Below are 25200 nucleotides of genomic sequence, written 5' to 3'. Positions count from 1 at the left end.
AGAGCTGTACAAGGTGTGTCTGTATTCTGGCTTCTGAGGTAGATGCATTTTATTCTGTTTGACCTGGTCAGGTGTCAAGTTCAGCTGGCTCAGGTGTACATGGCTATGTTAGGATTTGGCTGAGACAACTGTGCTTAGCCCTGATGCGGGTACATGCACCTAGTAATCAGCTTGTGGAGTCTGAATGAAGCATATTAATGTCAGATCTTGCGTAAGACAATCAAGGTTGACCTCACTGAATACCATGAGATTAAGGTGTTTGTTAGTCTATTATCTTATTTTTCTATAAACCTTTCTATTAACTTGTGTATTTGATTCTTTAGTGAGCTTACACACAGGGTACAAGTCCTGGAGGATTATGGGTAGATCTGTAGTTATTGTTAGTGTGAAACTCTGTGTTTGGTGGCCTTGACTATGTTTGGACTGGAAGTGTCAATGTGATGTCATAAAGCCAGTCCACCAGATTCTATGACTCTTGACTAAGACATTGAACAAGAAGGGAAACTGAATGAGGAGGGGGTCAGAACAGCTCCACTATGCTCCCATCCATCCTTCTCATGGCTGTTTTTGACTCATGTCCTGTGTTCATGCCAGTGTCTTAACAGGTTGAGTGCTAAGTTGGAGGTGTTCCTGCTTTTGCTTTAACAGGATAAGTGCCAAGATGGAGGTATTCCTGGTCCTCTCTGCTCTGCTGCTGGCCAGCTCCGTCAGCTCCCAGGACGTCCCATACGAGAACACCCTGGCTCAGCTCCAGGCGTGCCCCAAGGAGTGCCGCTGCGCCCCCAGCTTCCCCCACGCCGTGTACTGCGACAACAGGGGCCTGAAACGCATCCCCGCAATCCCGCCGTACACCTGGTACCTTTACCTCCAGAACAACTTGATCGATGTGCTCTCCGAGGAGGCCCTGCGGAACGCCACCCAGCTCAGGTGGCTGAACGTCAACCGGAACAAAATCACCAGTGAGGGCGTGGAGGAAGGAGCACTGCGGGCAATGTCCAGCCTCATCCACCTCCACATGGAGGACAACCTGCTGACCGCCGTGCCCACCCCACTCCCTGCCTCCCTAGAGCAGCTCCGGCTAGCCAGGAACAAGATCTCCAAAATCCCCTCAGGGGCCTTCTCTGGGATGGGCCGCCTGGCCCTGCTGGACCTGCAGGGGAACAAGCTAGGCGACGAGGCTGTGAACGAGCAGAGCCTGAAGGGCCTGACCGCGCTGGTCCAGCTCAACCTGGCCAAGAACAGCCTGAAGACCATGCCTGTGGGCCTGCCCGCCACCACCACCCAGCTCTTCCTGGACAGCAACGCCATCGAGAAGATCCCCGAGGGCTACTTCAAGAGCCTGCCCAAGGTGGCCTTCATCCGCCTCAACTACAACAAGCTAGAGAACGGGGGCCTCCCCAAGAACGTCTTCAACCTCACCGGCATCCTGGACCTGCAGCTGTCCCACAACCAGCTGACGGAGGTTCCCAACGTCCCCCCGAGCCTGGAGCACCTCCACCTGGACCACAACAAAATCAAAAGTGAGTGTTAGAGAGAGACAAGTTTGTATGATGGTGTCCTAGCAACATGTCACTCATGTTAGAGAATGCAGGTAAGTGAAACATGCTTCGGAATAATTTCATCTTGTTTTCTGAAGGAAGAACTGCTGAACACATACATACAGCCATCTCACTTGCAAGATGAGCAGATGAGACACATGGCGTGAAGGGAATTATCCAATAGGGACAGCTTCAAAGAATAAAGCTACAAATAAATCTTACTTGGGTTTACCAAGCTTTCAGTCATGGGAGTGTGCAGATGAGGACTTAGTAAATGATGACCTTCTCTGTTTAGGACCTGGTGTAGAATTTCACGCTTGTGTAGGCGAGGGTCGTGTTGTTGACAGGTGTTAATCTCGTTACTGCAGGTGTGAATGCAAGCGACATCTGCCCTGTGCCCATCAGTGAGTTTGACGAACGCCCCAACGAGACCGGGCCCCGACTACGCTACCTTCGCCTCGACGGCAACGAGATCAAGCCTCCCATCTCCAGGGACCTCATGGTCTGCTTCCGGCTCCTCAGAGCAGTTGTGATATAAGGTCCCCATCCTCTTCATCATCACTGCCACACTGCGTCACACGGGGGCAGATCGGACCACGGCCAAATTCTCCTTCTGAATCTTCCAAGCCGAAGATCACAAATGGCACAGATGACACAGTAGACAATGAATGAGACAATGAGGTCATTTGTCATTGTTTTTTTCTTGTGAGTTCCATCTGCATTCAGTGGACTGCAGGACTGTTTATTGACCGGCCATTGTGCCTGCTCATTCAGCTTTATTTCAGAGGTACTTCATGACATTTGAACTTGACTTCACGCAATATTGGGTTTTTAGAAACTGAACTTGTACTCCCTGAAAATAGCCATTGGGCCAAAACGACAAGCAAATGGAAAAGATTCTGTGCATTGTACCAAAGAAAGGGTTTAAAAGTTCAAAAGTTTGAGAGGTACAGCTTACCAAATGAATGCATTCCTTTAACATCTGAGCATTAACTTGATTTTTCCAACTATTTTTCTAACTATTCTTGGCATTCTTCTGCTCTCAATTGTATGACCATGAGTAAAGACACAGGGGACACAGTAAATTTTACTGAAATTTGGGGGTATATTGGATTTAGGTGGATGCACCATTTGCATTGAGCACACAAGCTGAGATTCTTTTCCATTGATGTAATTTTATTCAAAGTTTATTTAAAGTGACCTCTGTATTTTGAAGCTTTCAACTCGGCAGACTGTTCAAGCAACTCTGGGTTACAGTTTCACAAAAGAGATGACTGTCATTTCATGCCTGTTCAGAAAGGTCTAGTAGTTTATATACCAGCTCAGTTGTGAGCTAGAACTGCTTATGTGCAACTGAAGAAGCCCCGTTTACTGATAACTTTGCAACTTTAGTGTTGCCGTTTGTTGTTGTTAGCATGTTATGTGCCTGTAACTGGTGAAGACAACGTGTTCAGAAGTGATCAGAATCTATGAACATTAAGTAGTATTTGCACCCACACTCTTATCTTACAGCAACAAATGTTAACAGAAGATATTGTGTTTGCTAGGATTGTACTTTTTGTTTTCTGATAGTGCTGACAGTAATGTTTTCAGCAGGTCCAGCTGTATTTTGCTGATTGTAAATGTTCAGAATATATGGAATGTTAAAATTTGCTTTTGTAATAAGTCAGACAAAAAAAAAAATAAAAAACCCTCAGTCCTTTGGCTTGACTCCTCTTGGACTCCGTCATTAGACTCTTTGATGTTTGATTCTTCTCAGTGACTCTTGGGGATGACATCATGATGTGAAGCCTACAGGGCCCGCAGTAAATCATGACTTCACTATTTGCCAGTGAAGAAACATGGTGGATATTTTGCTGAAGGTCTCATTGTAGGACACCGACATTGACGAATAATGATATAATTGTCACTGAGATGAACTGCGAGCGAAATAACGTGGTCCCATTAAGTCATGCACAGTTGATAACGGCAATATGATCGTGAGGGGTGCCGACTTCGAGATGTAAGACGTCCAGCTGAGTTTACAATAAAAGCTCCTTCAAGCTCCACTTTGCTTGTCCTTGCATCTAAAGTACCCACTCCTTGGCTCTTCAAAGCTGTAATGAACAGCTGTCAGGTCCCATAAATTCTCAAAGTACTGACAAAAGAAAACACTTAGCTTACAGACTGAGCATTCGGCACACACACACACACTGGCACAACAAAATTTCAAAAGATTGTGCTCAGCACTTCTAGCACTTATTCACTTTCCCCTCACTGTCCACACGGATTCAACCAATCGTTCGGTCACGGACCCGGTTCCATGGCTGCTGGGTAATTTACATTCATTTCTGGCATACACTGTCTCTGAGCTTGTTCTAATTTATGACACAGCAAGCTAGCATCCTGGTGCACTGTTCAGCCGATGTGGCCCACAGGGCTCACACAGATGTGTGTGCACCATGAAGGTCAGTGCAGTAACTGTAACTGGAGTAACTGCTCCACAGCAGGTGGAATGTGGAAATGGAGGTGGAGATGAACAACAGCGGGTTTGCTAGGATACCTTACACTGATTTTGAGAGCAATGTGCAGACACATGCATACACACGAAGCACATTCTCTCCATTTCAAAAGCCACAGCACCTGCACCAGCTGACTGGTGCTCACCTGCACTGACCCATCCATCCGAGTTACAGCACAGTTAGAACTCACCCAACATGACCACCTTCCTTACACGAACTTCTGGCAACTCTCACGGAAGCTGGGACCATGTAAAACCCCATATCACACTCTGTCTGTGTAAACAAAAATCACAGCAGCATAACACCCTCAACTAAACAGGTGTAAAACATATGGATATTCCTTTTTTCTGTTGTTTTCAGATTTTTCACCCCATATGAATCCACCCCATATGAAAAAAATACATTGGGAATATATTTTAGGGAATATATTTTTGTAAATTGTTTCTCTTTTAGTATTTGAAATGTATTTCTGGTTTACATTAATATATTTTAATTATATGTTACATGTTTCTCAAATTACTACAATATATTTCATTTAATTTCTTTATTAGGCTGTATATATAAAACTACCCCTTTCACCTGGTTAATTACAGCCTCCAGGCAGGGAAATGAGTTCATTGTGCATCTAGGTTGAATGTGAACTTTGTTGTCTCCACAGGACTATGTAAGTACAACTTTTTTTGAACTTGTTGCTTAAACTGTGTTACGCTTAACAGTGTGTTGCTTAGCATTAGAGCTAATTGTGTGTTTGTTATTGTTCTGTGTTTGTTAGGCTGTCAATCAGGTGTTTTGCTTTTGCCTTGGTTACGTTCCAGGGTGCATTTCACTGCTAATTGGTCAGTGGTTTCGTTTCCCACCCTTAGTTAATTGCTTAGCTTCTCATTATCTGAGCGGGGTATTTTTTGGGTATGGTTGTGCGGAAGTGGCAGCCTCATTTCCAAAGATTCTGTCATACAAAGGCGAGGGAGTCTATGTATGGGAGCTCATCTAGGGAGTCCACTGGTAATGTATGTTTTACCATTTTACATTACTCATCACACTAACATTAACCCAGGGAGGGCATGTGCTGGCATTGTATTGGAACAGTACACTCCTTTTGGGTATATTGTGTTGCTCTTGCTTGCTGGGCCAGGTGTGCATTTGTGATCTTGGTCTTGTGTGTTTGACACTGGCTCTTGTTTGTGTGTGGAAGATGGTTTCCTTGTTAGTGTAGCCTTTGTGTCGGTTTGCTGGATTCTCTTTGTGCTTGACTTCTGGGGTAACTCTGGATAATAGTGTCTACTTGATGTCAATGTTATAAGTACCTGTCTGGATACGTCACTCTGGTGCATCTGCTAAGTGACAAAATGTAATGTAATGTCATGTAAATACAATATGTGTGTGTGTGTGTGTGTGAGAGAGAGAGAGAGAGAGGGAGAGAGAGAGAGAAAGAGAGAGAGTCATAACAACACTAAATCTAATCTACAGTGCTTATGGCCTTACAAGGAAAGCTTCCTGCTCCAAGATCTATATCTGTATAATCTCTCCCAGTGTCATTTCACCATCTTTCACCTCTCAGTTCCCTCCACCGTTCACTGGGTTCAAAACTGAGCGGAGATGCAAAGAAACAACAGCATCCTTTTTGGTGGCCATTTTGGAAATCGTCAGACAGCTGAAGCGCCTGACGTCTGAAGCACGGGAATATTGAAGGGGTAACGCTGAAGTATTTGAGGGCCGACGGTCCTTCTGCATACTCACTCCGGTCTGCTCCGGAGTCTCACCTCAGTATTTCAGGAGGAGGGGAGATGTGTCTCAGGGCCGAGACTGACTTCCCACCAAACGCCAGCTGAGGCTCCGCATAGAGGCCCCATTGTTCAGGAGGCCCCGGCAGACCTGCACATGAAAGCGGCGCACGCCGGCCGTTCGCCTCAGGAAAAGGAAGACAAATATTTCATACTTAGGGCTGATTAAGCCATGCCCTCCTTAAATAAAGCTGATCCCGTCGGGATTAAAATCGGCATTACCGCAGTGGGGTGTGGTTGGGAAGGGGGGGGGTCTATGTATTGAATTACACCAGCTTTGTGTGTGTGGGAAACGTACAGAATGACCAAAAGCAAGCATTCCCCTGTCAGTACCCACTTACACACACACACACGCACGAGTGGGCACCCGGTCTGGTGGAGAAGACGCACACACAGACGCACACACCACCAACCTACCTCTCAGCCCTATCCCAAGCGACCCCTCGCCATTGGCCAGGCCCCCCATACCCTCAGCGCTGCCACCTTTCTAACCGGGACCATTTGGGAAAGCAGGAGAGAGAGGTAAGCTGTTTGGGATTCCCCCTCATTTTGTGTGCCACAGTTGGAGAAGTTTGGTGGCGGTTAGCTTAGACCCTCAGAGATCTTCATTGCTCTGCAGTAGTTTGCCTTTGTTGTGCACTAGCTTATTACTATGTACCAAACTGTTCATTACTGTTCTCTATATGTCTATATTCTCTATATGGTCATTATTGTTCTTCTTCACATTCTTGTTCTAATTTGAGGATTGTGAGTGCCATTTATTTTATGATCCTAAGCTATTTTATCATGTCATGTTGTTAGATAATGTGTCTGTGTAATTCAGGTCTGTGCAGTTTGCTGCATACCTGATGCTACAGGTGACCTATGGAATCATGGCGGCAATATTTATCCCAGTTCATTGTGTTGCTGTTGTGCAAAGTAATAGTGCAGCTTGATTAAGTAATAATGTTAATAAGCTTGGGCTGTGCTGGTTTTACCTTCCTCTGGATGGGCGACTCTTTTTTTTTTACCAAAACTTTGTGCTGATGTGGACCTTATCTTAGCAGTTGGACACTAGAGTACCCACACCTGCAATGTTACATAAAGAATATGCTTTTTGTTAATGAATAACAAGATTACACATGGTAAGAGATGAATGCTAATACTAGCCAATGTCTTAATTATTAATTTATTAATTTCAAGATTTTTTACCAGTTCAAGAAAACAGATAATATGTCAGAGAAAATATAATCATAGACTCTGAAATGAAATTATGAACATTGGAAAATCTTATATGTATAATGCTTTCCAGCCCCCCCATTCCCCCTCCCCCCTTTTTCTGTAGCAGAAACTGTAAAATCATCAAATCTTCGGAATGTCCAAGTTATGGCCAAACAAAACACAGGGGCCGACTGCATGCCACACACACACACACACACACACACTTCATACACTCAACTGCAGACTGAAATGTCTGACAGCACACTGGTGGACATAATTATCTAAAAAAGAAAGGTTTGGTAATGCTCAGCAGATGTGTCTCTTTGCTGAATCAGTTGCTGATTGTTGTCATTATTTAGCACTCGCAAACCTACATTTTTAACTTCTTCCAAAGACACTTAAGGGGATATCCTGGATTTTTTAGTCTGTCTGTCTGTGGATATCAACATGTACCCTTCTCCCCCTAGAGCGAGGTAGTCGTAACTCACTGTTGCTCCGTCCACAAGACCCAGTGGAATTTCACGTGTGCATGCCGAGACGGGCCAGGGCTCTCTCATAAAGGCCCTCTGTCGGGACCTCTCTTTCTCTCTTTTCTTTTTTCCTCTCACCCCTCAGGGGCAGAGCACTGCATCTGTCTTTCTCTCTCTCCTCTCGGTCCTCTGACTCCTCTCACACCTCCCCACCCCACCCCCACCCGGCTCTCTCTGGCCCTCTTATCAGAGAGGACCCAGGGACTACGGTTACACCGCCAGTCCACCTCTGCACCCTCCCGGAACGCCTCCCAGCCCTCGTTAGGGCCGCACGGAATTTATTTTCCTTTTTACCTCTCTGCCTCGCGGCAGCTGAAAGTCATTAGTTTTGCACTGGCTGGATCCGAGGCAGTCGCAGTCAAGCTTATCGCCTTTCTGAAGCCGCGGGTGTTGCTGCCCATTCTAAATTTGATGGAGCAGAGGTTTGAGACTTTAACGAGGGACCAATGTGTTAAAAACAGGGGACTCTCATCTGAACTCTGAACTTTGAACTCTGACAGCAGGTATTCTGAAGTTTCTGTGTTCCGCAGTGTTTTGGTTGAGATGTGTCTGAGTCCACAAGGCTGAAATACGATTTTCCTTCATCATCCAGTCTGCCAGAATGCTCAAGTTACTTAAATGCGTTGTGTGCGGACAAGCGGTGTGTTTCATGTACAGCGATATCATAAAATGTTAGGCTAATGGCTCAGGGCCTGAGAGGAGAAGAGCGGGTTCCAGATTGTGCAGATCCAGGATGAAAGCATTCCTGCCCAAATATCAGATGAACTCTGACCTATTACGCCAAGGTGGGGGTTAAGAGAACAAACATGGCAACCTACAGGTCAGTACCTAGAGGAGCTCTGAATATAGGCTTTAGTTTGGATGAGTGGAGGACTCCAGGTTTTCTGGGGCCCATGAATAGCTGAAGGTTCAGGGGTCCTTGCCAATGGTGAGGGGTTGGTTGGTGAGGGGTTATACTCTTCTAAGCCAGGTTCCCTTTTGTGTGTGTGTGTGTGTGTGTGTGTGCAAATATGAAAGTAGGTGCTGAAAAAGAAGAGAGGAGAATGCTTGAATTCTCCATACCTTTCCTGCATGCAAAAGGAAAAAAATACTTTAACTTAATACACAGAACTCCACTTCCATAACCATTTCAGTATTGTCTGCACCTTATGGCTGCGGACGTAGTGCTCCAGTAAGAGTCACCTTGGATCTCAGTGGCCTTTGCTTCTGAATCTGATTGGCCAGTACCTCCTTTCCCACCTGTGTCCCTGTGACACACCTGGGGTTTGCACCACAAATAGACAGTGCCTTGCAGCTTCATCTCAGGCTAAACAGCGTTCACATTCCTCTCCAGGACATATCAGATGATCTCTGACATTTCGTGCCTTGGGCTGGGGCCCGAGCAAAACAAAGACAAAATCACAGCAGGGAGGATTGGGGTCAAAGGTCACCTGGCAAGGTATGAATTCCACTGAGAGCTCAGGTGGATAGAAAATAACCTATAAGCAACAGGGAAAAAAGGAACGCCCATGTGCTCTACACCTGTTGAGTCAATTGCTTCGTAAACCGCTGAGTGTGTTTACACGGACAGACAGATTTATGGTTTCATGAGAACACAGCTTTCTTCAGACTGACATCTACACGTGGGAATGTATACTATACACTATAAACCTCTTTAGTGCCACACACCGTCCTGATTGGATGTATCCTACCACCTGGCGCTCACTTGTTTTGATCTCCTACTTGACCGTCACTTACAATAGATATATATGTAGGCCTATCTTCTGTTCATCTTCAACAGTCTAAAACAAATGAAAAAGAAGAAGAAAAATATGTTTAAAAATGGCACCACACAGCACCACCACTGTAACTCTTTGGCTAATGCAAGGACATATTTCTTTTGTTTTGTTTTTTGAATACAAAAAAGGAGAATGACCAATTGCAAATCATTTGCAAGGGGCTTCACCAGTGTTTTAGCTTCCTGTTGCATTGGTAGGCTAACGAAACAAAAGGTTTAAAGGTTGACCTAGCTAGCTAGCTTTGTGGCACACTAAGAAGCTACAGGGGACAAAGTATCATATGTGTTCCCAAATGTCCATTGTTTACTTTTTAATTTCATTTTTGATAAATCGATATTGTCTAGTTTTGAAACTGAAGGTACCGTTAGCATACCATTAGCATCCCTTCCACATTTGTATGTCTCAGTTTATGTCCATGTATAAATATGACTTCAAAGTGTACAGAAACAGTTATAAATGCCATGAATAATGCCACCCTGAACTAAACCCTTTTTCAAACTAATTCTAATTCCATAACAACCATTGTGTCCACAGCAGTTTTCTTGCTCTCTGTAATGCCAAAATGGCATGAGTTAGACCGTATATTGCTGCATGCTCAGAATGTTCTCGTAAAATATTTAAAAGCTTAAAGGGTCCCAGGGCTGCTTGGAATTTTCTCTTTAAACACAGGAAAAAAAAAACGGAATCCCTGAGATCCCCGGTTCTCAAACCCTTAATCGGTGTGAATGCCTCGTCTTCCAAGCCTTAAAACTTTACTGTACCAATGTGAACGTCTCCTCTTCCAAAATGTCACTGTGTCAGTTTCACCTTGATCAGCTCATTATCCAGTGCGTGTGGAAGAGCACATGTACAAGCTAACCACCCTGCTGAGACTCTGAATGCCGCCTGTTTTCACCTCCGGCTCCCCTGCCTCCACCAGCACGGAGGTCCCCTCAGATCGGAGGTTTGACGGCAGAGGCCCCCCTGCTCCTGTCTGCCTCCGGCAGATTAGTGGTTTCGTGTGGGTGGGGTCTCCTTCAGGGCAGAATCAGGGGACGTGTAACTTCATACAGCCAAATACTTGAAGATCAATAAAAGCTGTTCCTGATAAGCCTCCTCAGCTAAGTTTTTAAATACCCTGCCTTACACTTTCCCTGAGGTTGATTATCAGTTATTGTTTCTATGACTTAATTCTACTTCTTGCTTGTTAAATTTGAGCTTAACTGGGATATAATGTTACAAGTTTATGGTGAGATAGCATTTTGATTATTTTTATAAGAACACCACAAAGTTGCCTCAAAGTACACAGATCGTATATCTCTCTCTCTCTCTCCCTCCCTCTCTGTTTCCAACTCTTTTTCCTTCTCTCTCTCTCTTGCTGTCTATCTTCCTCTTTTCCTTCCTTCCTCTCTCCCTTTCTTCCTCTTTTTCAATCTACTTTTCACTCTCTTTTTCTCTCATTCTTTCCCTCTCTTCCTCCTCTCTCTCTCTCTCTCTCTCTCTCTCTCTGTCAGGGCCGATGATGAAGATGCTTGTGCGCGTCATACTGGGACTCTTCGTCCTCGAGTCGGCAATGGGCGTGCCCTCCAGACGCGCCCGGCAGGTGGAGTTTGACACATATGACTCAGAGAACTATGACGTGGACCTGGACAATCTGAACCTGGAGAACCAGGACATCTATGACTACGATGACGGACTGACCATCGACGAGCCTCAGGCGAGTACCCTGGCCTCTCTCACACCTGACCCAATGTAAAGGAGGAACACCATTTCAACCTGAAATACACTGTAATAGTACATTGCACTGACATGTTTCCAAATTTAAGCCCATTCAGACAAACTTTGTAAATGTATTATCAGGATCTGTCTGTCTGCCTGTCTATCTACCCATTTGCCTATTGGTGTCTTGCATGGATTGTTTCAATAACAGAGACATCCCCAATATCCAAAACTGTAATACAGGGGAAACTCTGAGTGGTATTCCACTTTTTGAAGAGGCTTCCCGTTCTATTAAAATCCCTGTGTGTTTACTGTGGAAACATAACCAAGACTAATATTCAGGAGTCTACAAGAATCAGGAGTATGATCTTGGACTAAATCCCCATTTTTAAATGTGTGATCTCGTACCAGATCTGTTACCCACTAGGACTGTCAAAATGAGTATAGGAGAGAAGATAAGCATCAGAGAGGAAGCAGTTCTGAATAATGGTGCAAACGAGGCGGGGCTGACTGCTCTCGGCATTGGTGCCATCACAAGGCTTAGTACAACACTACAGTGACACAACACAGTTGACATAACACGTGTATAACAACGTGACGGGCGCCCTCCCCACTCCTATTACACTTGTATCAAGATGCAACATGAAAGCAAAATGACTCTTACTGCCCGTTTTACGAGAATCAAAGCTCCTGCTGACAGATATATGCCCCTGTTTCAAAGGGCCATCTGCAACCAATCCATAACTGCAGGTTTGACATTTGCAGACATTAACCTCCACAAAGCGAGCCTCCGTTATCTGGTCTTCACCGAAATAAGCACATGCATGTGGCAGGGCCTGAAATAAAACTTGCTAAGCATACCAATTTGTGCCAAACTGTACTTAACTGTGCCAGAGAGCGCACGCTCACGGTGCCCAGTAAGCTGAGGCAGCTCGACTCTTATTATAGCTTTCTCTGAAGCTCAGGACTGTGAAGGAAAGACGGGAAAGGGTGTAAGGGAGGAGGGCAGGAGGTGCCAAGGGTGCCCTTCGGCTCAGAGCAGAGTAGAAATGACGTGGAGCCGTCTGCGATGCAGGCTTTGGAAGGAGAACACTGAGACAGCCTTCCTTTAACGCAGCGCACGGTTCGGGGCCAAAGCCATGCCGGGCTGGTATAATGAGAAACAGCGGCCCAAGCACTTTCAAAGAGAGACGCTCCCAGCCAAAGCCGCTAAGCTGATCCTCATGTGGGGGGGGGGGGTGCGCTTAGGCAGATCCGCGAACCAGCACTCGCCCGACCGACACATGAGATCCGCGCACAGGATCCGTCTTACAGCGACAATCAATCAATCAGTCAGCTGAACTGTGTTTGATGCCGTTCCCTTGCAAATGACTGGCTGCAAGGCACAGGGATACGAAGATGTAAGCGCGTGACGTGTTTCTGTGGGTTTCTTCAAATCACAAAAAGACTAGACTCAAAATTATCCAGTCTAAACTCAAAATTATGCCTGAAATAAAGTCATATATCTCCCACACTGTCAATAAGCTTTTGAAGCCAGATGTGTCATCGGGCTTTTCCGCTACAACTTCCTGCAAGGAAATGGGATAATTCTTTCTTGGTGAAACAGCCAAAATCAGGGAGTCATTCTTGTCTTTCCAGCCATCTTGCTTGATTGTGCATTTCCTAACAGTGTCTGCTTTCCTAAACATTCCTGCAAATGTCTAGTTTTTAAATGGTCAGGTCCAGTGGCCTGGAAAAGCACATTTTCAAAATGAGAACAACCATCTGTGTTCTGGATCAAGTGCTGTCTCCCCCATAGTGGAATTGCATCTCATCTCTGACATCATAGCAATTACCAATGGCTCTCCCAGTAAAGGGGTATTCCCTGGTGATCCCTGCTGTCTTGCCTTTACAAACTCCACCAAAGATGCAGGCGTCCTTTCAGACTACAGACCCATCACTAACCTGACATTTATAGGCAAAGGTCTGGAGGGACCAGTGACTCTTCAGCTGAGATCCAGCTCTCGGAGAGAGCGGACACAAGGAGAAGGCCAGGCTAAAGCATCGAGCCAGCTCTGCGATGAGTTGCCACATGGTGACAGCTGATACCAAACCAGTTTTTTGCCTTCAGACCACCCTGTCAAATAGCGCTCGTGCTTTCATTCATTTCGCATCTGGAGTGATTTGTTTCTTGAGGGTTTGCCTAAATCATCCCTACACAGCCTGCGGGTGTCGTCCAAGACTCAGCCGCTTACCTCTTTCAAGAATTAAATCCAGAGATTCTGTCGCCAAGCCCGACATCAATTACACAATTGCGCATACCTAGTGCCATACTGTGGAATTTAATATCCTTGTATTAACTTCAGAACCGCTCCACTCTCAACCACTCACATACCCATCTGAACTTTCATCCCTCATATCCCTGCCTAAGCCTTTCAGTCTAAAGAAAAATACTTATAACTCATTTCCAAAAGCCTGCAGTAGATCTCACTAACTCTGGATATTTTTAAGTTAAGAAAGGTACTTAAGAGCTACTTTTCTCAGGGGAATATTTTATTTTTACTGTGTAAAATAACTTGAAGCACTAAATAAGTACTTCACTAAATAAGTATCATGTATTGTGTGGCATTGATCTGCAATGGGTAAACACTCAAGTAACACAAGGGTCAGCACAGTGGTGGTGAGAATGGGGCTGGTGTCTTCAAGGCCATCTGCAGGTGTCCAGAGACAAATTACTTTAGAGCTCAATCAAGCAATGCATCTGTGATAAAAACAGATACAGCATGCCGTTGGTGATGCTGTAGAGGAGTGATGTGTTGAAAACTCAAGAAAGCCAGTGCCCATATTAAGACTGGAATGGACTTAAATCACAGAAGAAAAAACATAAAAAAATTGTATGTAAGGGTTTATTCATAAGGATCTGTGAGTTACACTGAAGATATAAAGGTAAATCTAAGAAATTAGCTGCTTTTGTGTTACTGACTGTCTTTTATTTAGTCGCTTTTTGTCTTAAATGTGATGCTCACGAATGAACAGTGAGAAGTGTATTCTGAAAATGGTCATCAAGTTACACTATGCCAATGTGCTTTTGAGCCCTTCATTACCATACATTTTGTAATTAATAGCTGTGTTTCATTTTAGATGACGTACATTTGTACTGCATTATGATGCCTGATAAATTATTACCTATACAAAGTCATTGAACATTGCAATGCTGCCTTGCTTTATTTTCAAAATGCTGAACAGGAACGTGGGACATGATGCAAAAACAGGGGCATGCAAAAAAAAAATCTCCATCCAATTAGCTAGTCTCTGGCACAAGCAAAACACAGTTATTACAAATTAAATCTCTACATAAAATGGGGCTAATGACCTTGAAACTGTATAGGTTACCCTTTCTCATTATTGTGAATCATATTATCCAGATTATTCTGATTGCACGCAAAGCTCCAAAAACCACTGTGCTGTTGCTTCTTTCCTTTTGCCGAATAATGCAAGGTCATCACAACTTTTAATTTGCGGGGAGACAATTTATTACTCTTGGTAGGCGATGTCAGGATGTCCTGGGCTAAACCTGATTTACTACCGTAAAACATTTTCCCTTACTTGTGAACTGTGAACTTCACGGTTTTGTTTGTGACCTGCTGCAGTCATTTCTAAGACTCTGGTGTATTTCTAGGTACACTGAAGGTCCTCCTCATGGGGCACTGCCCCTTATTTTAAGAGTACACAGTGCTAGAAAGTCCCAAATGTATTAATATATCACTTTCAGACAGATTGTTAAGAGGGAACCAAGCATGCATCAGAACTGTCCATACTTAAGTGCTACTTTCAATGCTAAGGCACAAATCTCATCTCCTTGTTTAATCTTTTCCTCACAACAACAGCAGACATGTTCAAAATGAAGCGCACAGCTAACCTTTGACCCCTGAGATGAACTTGCTGATAGGCAGGACCTGGGCGTGTTTCCAAATTCAGGCCTAGGGCCTAGCCATGGGTACTGCTGGAAATATGCACACGCGCATACGCCCACGCTCACACACACATACACACACACACACACACACACACACACACACACACACACACACACACACACATATACATACTCAGTAAGTGCCTCAGTATAGGATACAATGTTGTCGTGGTCACCCGAAGAGATCTTTCCTTCATTTATCCCTGACATACAATAGTTGTTAAAGCAGTTCAATGGATTCTGAAAAATATTCCTTTGATTCACCTGTAAAGCCACTGCATTATTGAGGAAAACTGATCTTCATTCTCTAGAAAGCATTCAGACGTCTCTAAGTGCACATTTGAGAACCCTCACAGCTAGGCACAGTGAAATATGTTTTTTCCACTACCATGAGTGTCTTGGTTCCACAAGGACCACGGCTCTCTGGCAGAAGGGCTCCTCTTTATGAGTGTCAGAGCAAGCGCTGCATCCTATGCTGGGCCCAGTGTGGGCATCCAGTGCCCCTGGGTGGTCAGAGGTGGTACTGCAGGCTGCAGCTGCACATGGGGTGAGGAGCATGGCCGACGAAGGCAGATGCTGTGCTGGCAGCTTGTGAGGGCGTGTCCTTCACTGACGGGTCAGACGTGGAGTTGTTTTCAGTAGGACTCAGTAGCAGGGCTCCATTACTGTGCTATTGAAAAGCTGCAGCTCTGTCAGTTTGCCAGCTCTCTTCAAACATCTTTCACACTCAGCTGAGAAGGGAAGCTACGCTGGTTCAATAGGAATGATGATATGTTGAATCATGTTGTTAAGTGCCTGTCTGGAATCCAGGCCTGTTCACTTTCCAGTGCTCCACGCACAGAGCTGAATACCTCTGCTGTGCTGCACGGTATGAGCTGGCTTTAAAGTGTTTCTTTAATTTCTGAAACATTATCATCTGTTTTTCCTGTTAGGTTAGCTGCTGTGTCAATGCACATTGCAGTTGTTGCTGTATGTGTGAAGGTCACATTACTGTTAGCATTACTTGTTTGCTTAGCAAACACCACTTACATAGTTTACACATTATCCATGTACACAGCCTTACATTTACAGAAGCAATTTAGGTTATTTTGGTCAATACAACAGCTGTGCGTCAACCAGGAATCAAACTGGTAACCTGTAGCTTATGAAACTTGCACCTTACATTACGGCACACAGGCACGTGTTGTTCTACTGCATAGCTGCACCGACAGGGAGTGTTATGGTGACTTGTCATGCTGTGACCATTAAAAAAACTTTCACTACAATATTTCTGATATTTTTTTTTGCCTGGCTTTGTTGCTTCCTGTTTTAATAATATTGTCAAGGGTCATGTTGAACTTAGCTGGAGACCCTGGTCTTTAGTCTTGCATGCTAATTGCATTTCTTTGTGTAGTTCCTGGACTTCAAGAAACATGCACTGATACCTGCATGAGACGTACTTGTGTTGTACTGGTGTCTGTGACTTGGGTAATGGAGAATGATGATGACATGAGTAGATTAAAACTAGCATCAAGATCAGTGGTGATGAGTGCAGTGGAACTCAGAAGGCTAAAAGCCTACAGGCATAGGTGACTTCACCTCGTTGCTTTTTTGTTTGGCCATCTAATCATATCTCTTGGTTTGAACAGCAAGGGCAGAGGGTTCAAACCCGCAGCAAACTTACCTCCATTACAGATGCACAACCCAGAGAGGATGGATTAGTGCTGGAGCTCTCTACTTCCCCCTGGTGGGCCTGTTGTGTAAACACCGTGTCTGTCTCTGACTGCAGATAGAGATCGGCACGTTGGCCCCAATGGTGGACAACTACCAGGCCCCTGCCGCATCCCTGGAGGAAGAGGAGGAGGAGGAGGTTCCTCTGCGGACCTTCGAGCCCATCATCATCCCCAGCACCAACATCACGGGGGGCTCTGGAGTCCTGATGGGCCCCGACACTCAGGGGGGTCAGTGAACACAAAACAGCAGTGAACTATGTCACTGCTCAGCCGTCATAAATCCTAGCCACCTACACCACTGCTCACACACACACTAATCCATTAATATCACTGTAACCTGCTCAATTATCCACCAATCCATCAATATCACTGTGACCTGAAGGGTCCTAAATACCCTTTACCTTTTTACCTGCCCCTCACCTGTGCATTCTCCAAAGTCCCTGCGGGCTCAGACTGATGAGAAAGGTTGGGTGGGGTGGGGGGGGTGTGGGCTTTATGGCCTTTCACAGGTTTGCGAGCTCTGACCCTCCTCCCCCAGGTCTGCCCACCTGCCTGCTCTGTACCTGCCTGGGGGGCTCCGTCTACTGCGACGACGTGAAGCTGGAGAGCGTCCCGCCCCTGCCCAAGGACACCACTCACTTCTACGGCCGCTACAACAAGATCACCAAGATCAACAAGTCTGACTTCGCTAACATGAGTATGTGCAAAGTGGGTGGGGGGTGGGGGAGGTGTCGTTTCAGCTGCTGCCGAGTGGAGTGGGGCCTTCTTGATGAGGAAGTGCTGTCGTTCTCTCACTCTCTGCACCGCAGACAAGCTGAAGAGGATTGACCTGACCAGCAACCAGATCGGGGAGATCGACAGGGACGCCCTCGTCGGCCTGCCCGCCTTGGAAGAGCTGGTCCTGAGGGAGAACAACGTCGTGCAGCTGCCGAAGCTGCCCGCAGCCATGACCCTCATCGACGTCAGCCACAACGGCCTGGGCAGCAGGAGTATCCAGAGGGAGGCCTTCAAGGTGAGAGGGGAGGCCGCGCCGAGGCTGTGGAATGGGAAGTCACAGCTTGTTAAATCTAGGCCAGCGACTTGCCAGACAGACCACTGAGTCCTTTGTGTCCCGTGGATCGTTTTTCCAGAATATGCACAACCTGCTGTACCTCTACCTGACCGATAATAACATCGACCACATTCCCGTGCCACTGCCCCACAGCCTGCGCTCACTCCACCTACAGGTACTGTGCCATCACTGTTGGCTAAACGCTGCCACCTGGTGGCATTGTATGATATTCTCAGTGGTGTCCCGATACTTACACCTGGTGGTAGTGTGATGAATCTCAGTGCCATGGCAATACTACCACCCACTGGTAGTGGACAAACTCTCTGTCCTATTGTTATATTTGGTGGTACTGTACCATACAACAAAAATTGCATTCAATATTGTCATCTGGTGGTAGTGTATATTAATATCACTGCTGTATTAGTACTGCCATTAGGTGGTTGTGTAAAATACTCTCAGTGATACCTCAATACTGCCGCCCACTGGTAGTGTACGTTACTTTCATGGCTACACTGCCACCTGGTGGCTAGTTACAGAGCTCTGCTGTCTCAATCCTGCAATTATAGGTTGCGTACAGCCTTTCTCGCTGCTGTCTATCCTCCTACTGATATTTGTGCAGAATATAACTTGCGGATCAATCCATTATGAATTTTATCCTACTAATCTGATGGCATGGTATAAATTGAATGCCTTTTCAGAAATGACTTCTGTTAGAGGATAGTCACAGCAACATGGAGATGCACTGAAGCAAACCCCTGTGTGTCGGGTTGCATGTACTTACTGTTATTTTGCATTAAGGGTGTTTTCTTATTGGTTTGCCTTTTGTCTTGAAGAACAACAACATCCAGGTGATCCATGAGGACACTTTCTGCAGCTCGAAGGATATTAACTACGTCCGCAATGCCTTGGAGGACATTAGACTGGACGGCAACCCAATCAACCTGAGCAAGACCCCACAGGCCTACATCTGCCTGCCCCGAATGCCCATTGGGAACCTCATTTAAACACACGCTCACACACGCTCACACACACACACACACACACACACACACACACACACACACACACACACACACACACACATTCACAGTCACACATACATGCAGACACAAACCCAGGCATGTACAGAAACCAAGGGCGTAACTTTGGGTTGAACATTGGAGGGGTTGAGGTCTCCATGAATATGATTATTTGGGGGGGCTGTATTGGCCAGCTTTGATTATTGGGGGGGTTACAACCCCCCATCCCCCCCGTAATTTACGCCCATGACAGAAACACACCTACATGTACACTGAAAATAAATGATTGGAAACTAAACCAGTCACCCCTTAATTATGACATGCAGGGAAAAAGAAAAAACTACTAATCAACTAATCTATCAAGTTTTTGTCAAAGATAAAGATTTTGATTGTTGTGCTTCTTCTGTCTACAACTCTCTGGCATAAGTGGTAATGTTGTTCTGGAACTAAGTATGATTTTGTGAAAAGTGGTTTCACAATTAATGAACCTATTTTGAGAAACCTAGAAAACAGTAGGATAAAATGACTCAAGTTAGAGCTCACAGAGTCTCACTGAAAGAAAATGAATGCCTGATGCAATAAAGGAAGCATTTATACAAAACAAATGTTGTACAGGCTGTAATATAAAAACGTGTGCGTCCTGATTTTTTTTTACGTGAACTGCAAAAATGTGCCTATTAATAAGCAAGGTGTAATTTTTAGCATACGCTATGCTTTCATAGACTTTAACGTTGTTGTATGACTCACTGGGTGGAGTGTGGTTTAGGTTAATTATAGCCAATGTGTTCTCTGTATGAATAAATTTTTAATGACCACTCCAAAACAGGAGTGGTTTAATGTCTTCATTGTTAGCTGATTTGTGGACACATTCATAAGTGTATAAAAGCTTTGTAAGTGTAATTAAAAGTCAATCCATAAAAAGGCTGTAACTTCTTTTATGTTTGTGTTATAGCATGAGAGTTCACTTATGAGTCAGCATGTTAAATGTGGTCTGTTATTTTTCACCACATGTGTAAAAAATTAAGACTATGAATTACTGGCAAGAACATTGTTCACAGAAACATACACATCTATACTAAATGGTTGAAACTTGATAAAAAAAAAAAAACATCTCAGTGTTTTTGCTTATTGTTCTCATTTAGATCTCCAGTTTGGTACCTGGATTCTGCTGAGGCGTGCATATGGAAGTAAGGTATCATTGACCCCACTGGGTGCCAGTGAGCTATGTATCAGTCTTTTAACTGCTAGTCAACTATTGGCCTAGATCCCTGCCAATCACACCTATGCTAAGTCTTGCCTCATACCTGCCTAAATAACAGAAAAGGCCATGAGTGCAGGCTGAACCATGCAGCCCAGACTTTGCTACTTTGACTGTGGGCTGTCATTAGTTGGTTATGATCTGGAATCCACACTAGCAGCACTAGTTTTGATCTACCAGAATAGGGCAGGCTTACATCAGCCAAGGTTTTAGACTTACCACTACATTAGCACCTCCTAGCATCTCATTGTTAGGGAAAGACATGCACCTCCTCCAATCACCATTGACTTTCTTGATGGCCACTGTACTCAGTGAAGAGAAAGCCCACAGGAGAGTCTCTCATTACTTCAGTACTTCCTGCATGGGTGTGGAAGGTGTTGCTGTTACATAACATTATATTAGAGATTGCTGGCATTTAGCAGACGCTCTTATCCAGAGGGACTTACATAGGTTACATTTTTTTTTTTTTTTACATTTTACACAGCTGGATATTTACTGAAGCAATTGTGGGTTAAGTACCTTGCCCAAGGGTACAACAGCAGTGCCCCAGAAAGGGAATCAAACTGGAAACCTTTTGGTTACAAGTCCTGTTTCTTACACTCCGCTACACTGCCGTCTTAACCTTAATAACCTTGTTAGTCAACCTTAACATGGGGTAAAGGTATTGATGAGGCACCATATAATTTAATTGTTATGTTTTGTTTAATCCTGATACTATAACCTCTGCACCACAACTACCACAAATAAAACCACCACCTTTAAATATGAAGGTCACTCTCTTGTCTGCCTTGTGTTGCCCAAGGCTTATAACTGAGCAGGTAGTTCCTCCTCTGCCCTGGATTTTTAACCGCTAATGAGGCTTAGAGGGCATCTTGTAGACCTATTCACCGTTCTCTCTCCTTTTCAGCGCTGCTGGGTCTAACTCAATCTGGATTGTTTTTTTTTTACCATAATTGTGCCATTCTGTTCACTTTATTTTTTATGTATCTCACATGATTTGTCCTATCCTGAACCACTGCTGCCCTGTGTGCCTTTCAGCAGTCATGGCAATCCCTGAAATAGCCTCTGTGGCCCTTTCAAGTCTGCAGCAGTGCTCTAACACTGCTCCCCATCCCCCACCCTGACCCCCCACCTCAGTCCAGCCCTCTTTCTCTCCCAAAGCCACCCTTTCACGTCCCAAATCTGCCCCCTCACTCTTTGGCCCTTCTTTTCTCGCTAATTCTTAACACAGCCAATGGTTCTGTGCAGAAGTTGCTTGTCAGTGCTGATGTAGGACTGGTTTTGCTGTTTATCTTATAATGGTTCAGGGTGGAATTGCTCTAGAATCATGTCCTAGATCAACACTTATGGGCAACTTCTCCTTAGAGCTGGCCCACGTGGTGAGTCTGTGTCCTTGCTGCCCTACAATGATGATACATCATGACGATGCATGCAGCAAACAACCCTGCCTCCCCCATGAGTTAGAACAACCAGCAGGAGCAAGCAGCGACATGTCCTCCCCTGCATCCTGGCCAACAAGCAGGAGGAGCACATTTTACACAATATCCAACCTGTTAGTTATAATCCAGATTATTTAATGTGATCCATTCTCATTACAGTAAAATATATATTTGGTGTCATGTGCACATGATTAATGCTACCACATTAGACACAAGTACACAGGAGTCAGCTGCTAATGGGTGATATTTATAGGGACTGACAGGGCCATTTATCACAATGCTGGTGGAACAATAAACAATAGCCTCAGGGCCTTTAAAGATAAATTCTACTCAATTTACAGCTCACTGACTACCACTGGCATATATCGGTCTTTCTCTCTCTCTATCTCTCATCTTTAAGTTACAGGAGTATCTAGAAAACGTATCTTGCTCAAGGGTACAATGCTTGGGAATCAAATCTCCAACATCTTTTCGGGTAAATACCGCTACTTGAGCATATCGGAATTAAGACACCATAGCTAGCTAAAGTTACATTCCCTGTAGTGAGATACAAGCAACTATTTGAACCACTACTAAAGAGCCTGTGCGTCATAGTCTATAATAATCATCTACGCACGGCTGAAGCCACAGTCGTTCGCCTTTTAGTTATTACTTTAGAACATGATTATATTCGGCCTCTGCTACTGATGGCTCGCTACGTTACCTAGGTTGTTACTATATTTATTGTAGTGATTCATTGAAATAAAACATTTTAACGTCGTGGACCCATAAGTTCCTCTTGAAATATGACGAAATACGTGGTAATTACACGAACATTAATGTGGGCTACCATTTTGCTCAAAAAAGCTGACAATGCGTTCCGTTTTCACCGTTTGGTCAGTTTTACATTATAACCTGATGACCATTTATGACCGCGGCCATTAAGTGGTCAATGCGGGAATAGCCTTATTTAGGAATTCACGCTAATGTTCATTGTAGTTGCATATTTTCGTCTGGTTTTGTATACTTTTCTATTTTGCAAGTTAACTTGTATTCTGTTTCCTTTTTTTACCACTGTAGTTGTTTTTTGTTACTTCTTTTTATACGTTTTGTTACCGTTGAACGAATACGGAAATGGAGTTCATCCGGGTTATTGGGGGAAACCAATGAATTTACCCGGTGCGTGAATTAACCGGGATTTGATTGGCTGCTACCTTACCGTTTCGTAACTCGTGACGTGACCGAAAAAGTCACGCCCCTTCTCCGCCTATAGTACGCGCGTGTCACGTTTGCTGTCCACTCTTCCTGTCGCGACTCGACTGGCAAAGAAGGTAGGGACTGACGTCCGCCTGATTGATCAAATTCAGTTTTGTTTTCGCTCCGAAGACGATTTATGAATCGAATTAATTAGCTCTATTTGTAGCTAACGATACGGTGTTATTCCATCTTGGGAACGGACACATCTTTCCGCAAAGTTTCAGTTGTGTGCTGTCTCGCTGCAGCAGCTTGGTCGTTAATTTTGTCGTTTGCTGAAGTGCTAGCTCGCTAGCCACTTATCAGGAACTAGAGACACTACCTACGCAACCGTTTGTTAACGGTAGAATGTGTGTAGACGCAATGGATACTAAAGGAAATTTTGCGGAAGTAAGGCCACACTCATGTCGGAGACTAAAATGCACAAAATGGCGGCCGAGAAAGTGTTTCTACGATGAAGGAGAGAAGCTGTTGAAGAAATGGAGGGCCGACTGTGTGAAAGCCACAGCCAGAAGGTACAGGCCTCATGGTCGCAACCGGAAGGCTTGCGGCAGAAGATCGTACGAGAGGCGCTCTTTGAGCCTGTACGACAAGGCCGGAAACTTTCTTCGGCCTGCGAGGTTCGAGCGCCAAGGCGGAGTTGCTTCCATGGCCCCCGACAATACGACGCAGTATTTGATGCAGATCGCTTATCAGGATCTTGTTAACGATTGCGACATGTCCGCCGCAATCGACTGCTCTGGACACGAACAGCCCGGGCCGATTTATGGCGAGTCATCGCCGAACAGTGTATATACTTCACTGGACTGCGTGTATGAAAAGACCCTTGAATTCCAGAGGAGGGACTTCGAGGAAATGTTTCAGTTCTACAGTGGATCGTTGTAACCGAACGTGGGCATTTGAAATTGCACCTTGAACTGACTGTGTAAAGACTACTGGCACTGAGGTGTGGGAATTATAAGCATTTTTTGTTAGTGGTAGGCACAGTTAAATGTAAAAATTGATTTGATAATGTTGCAGAATTTATCCCTGTATAATCTTACTTGTAATATGTAACTTAAGCACTGTGTGAGTTCATGCCATTGGTGTTCTTTTTGTTCTGTCGACGCAAATCGGACGTTTCCACATTGTCAAAAGAACGAGAACTTGGAGATTCATTGTTGGGTTTTCCCTGTTCCGCAGTGACGCACCCGACGCGGTCTGTCTGTAGAGGGCGCTCTTCCCCCAGGCTCGCAGACCGCAGTGTCACTCAACCGTCGGAGTCTGAGAATTCAGCTCTGCCTTTGCCGTCTCGCGTTGCCGGCTCCAGGTAAACCTGTCACATCGTGATGCAGGTATACTGTGGCATGTGTAAATGGAACACAGTGGTATGGTTTTGTAGATATGTGTCGCAAGTGTTAAATACAGCTCTTTAAATCTAAAACGTTTGAGGGTAATTTATTTCTCTGGTGTCTTAAGTGTAAATTTATTCAATTTCAGATTGTCTTCGCAGAAGGACGTCTAGAGCTGACTTGTTACCAACAGAACATTGACCACAAGCCTCTCTCTTCCCAACACTAGGTTTTTGCACCGCCTGGTCTTCACGTGTGACTACAGCTCTTGTGGCCCTCACATGGGTAATCGGTCTGTTTCCTGCATGCTTAAACAGTTTTTTCCTCCCCGACAGATGTGTTCAGAGACCGGACTCTTGTAACGTGTGTCAGCCTTTTGCAGGTGTTTCCCGGCGATGGTCCTGGGACAGCTGGGGCTGGTGGTGAGGAGCTCTCATCCAAAGGGGGGAAGTAAAACCAGTTTTTCTTGTGTGCGCCTCGTGCCTCAGGGGTAGACGTTTGGATAAAGTAGATCCTTCATTTGGTAGTTTTGGTAAACATTGACATAGTCTTGAGTAAATACACAACTGTATAAAGACTTGTGACACAGTAATTACATCACATTGACATTCATAGCCTCAAGTAAACTCGTCTTCAGGAAGATACATAATCTTGGGTAAGCATATCCATGTAAAGACATACAAAAACATCTTATTATGAAGCTATACATTTTTATGGTGCCCAGTGTTGAATGCTGGGCAGTTGGGTTAATGGTAAGAGGATCCCTGTTGTGAAGGCGTTACAACAGCAGGCTCTGATGGTAGAAGTGAGTTGTAGCCCCTCTGCCACACTGCAGACTTCTCCTTAGGTCCATCTCAGAGGTGAGCATAAGACATGAGTGTCTTCCCTCCCCCCGTGCCTTATGATCAAATAAACCTTTTAAAATGTATCACTTTGTGTTGTCGTTTTTTCCCTTTTCCTGTGCATTATGTTTATGTTGAGCATGGGTCAAATTCATCAGGTCACACACAGACTGTTTCCATGGGAGCAACACTAATTGAATACTTGGGCAGAAAGATTGTGTTAGTGGGTTAACAATTTTTGCACTGTAAGTGTTGTAACAGTAGGGTAATTTAGTATGTGGATTGGATGTCCTGTGGCTAATCTGATCCCAGGAAGCTCCTAGGTGTCAGGTGG

At 44.8% G+C, this 25200-nt stretch overlaps 2 protein-coding genes and 1 long non-coding RNA gene across 3 annotated transcripts; all 3 read left to right on the top strand.

Moving 5' to 3' along the window:
• The first annotated feature begins 649 nt into the window (after nucleotides 1-649).
• kera (keratocan) lies at nucleotides 650-2076 on the top strand. The gene is made up of 2 exons (XM_036517460.1): nucleotides 650-1520; nucleotides 1907-2076. Exons 1-2 carry the CDS (start codon nucleotides 662-664, stop codon nucleotides 2074-2076), a joined length of 1029 nt encoding a protein of 342 aa, XP_036373353.1. The 5' UTR covers nucleotides 650-661.
• An 8753-nt stretch (nucleotides 2077-10829) lies between these two features.
• On the top strand, nucleotides 10830-18748 carry LOC118770641 (epiphycan-like). The gene is made up of 6 exons (XM_036518403.1): nucleotides 10830-11024; nucleotides 16750-16921; nucleotides 17232-17390; nucleotides 17503-17705; nucleotides 17824-17919; nucleotides 18578-18748. The coding sequence occupies exons 1-6, from the start codon at nucleotides 10830-10832 to the stop codon at nucleotides 18746-18748; spliced, it is 996 nt and encodes a 331-aa protein (XP_036374296.1).
• A 3984-nt stretch (nucleotides 18749-22732) lies between these two features.
• Nucleotides 22733-24917, top strand: LOC118770396. The gene is made up of 3 exons (XR_005004557.1): nucleotides 22733-23639; nucleotides 23876-24002; nucleotides 24254-24917. It is a non-coding gene; the product is annotated as an uncharacterized LOC118770396 (long non-coding RNA).
• Nucleotides 24918-25200: the final 283 nt, after the last annotated feature.

The sequence above is a fragment of the Megalops cyprinoides genome, chromosome 23 (genome assembly GCF_013368585.1).
Source record: "Megalops cyprinoides isolate fMegCyp1 chromosome 23, fMegCyp1.pri, whole genome shotgun sequence".
Classification (NCBI taxonomy): domain Eukaryota; kingdom Metazoa; phylum Chordata; class Actinopteri; order Elopiformes; family Megalopidae; genus Megalops; species Megalops cyprinoides.
Note: the sequence above shows the minus strand (reverse complement) of the source record. Positions and strands in the feature narration are given on the sequence as shown.

Coding starts and splice junctions, on each gene's coding strand:
- kera (XM_036517460.1), top strand. CDS start 662: ATGGAGGTATTCCTGGTCCTCTCTGCTCTGCTGCTGGCCAGCTCCGTC. Junction 1,521..1,906: donor GGACCACAACAAAATCAAAA/GTGAGTGTTAGA, acceptor TCGTTACTGCAG/GTGTGAATGCAAGCGACATC.
- LOC118770641 (XM_036518403.1), top strand. CDS start 10,830: ATGAAGATGCTTGTGCGCGTCATACTGGGACTCTTCGTCCTCGAGTCG. Junction 11,025..16,749: donor TGACCATCGACGAGCCTCAG/GCGAGTACCCTG, acceptor CTCTGACTGCAG/ATAGAGATCGGCACGTTGGC. Junction 17,391..17,502: donor GTCTGACTTCGCTAACATGA/GTATGTGCAAAG, acceptor TCTGCACCGCAG/ACAAGCTGAAGAGGATTGAC.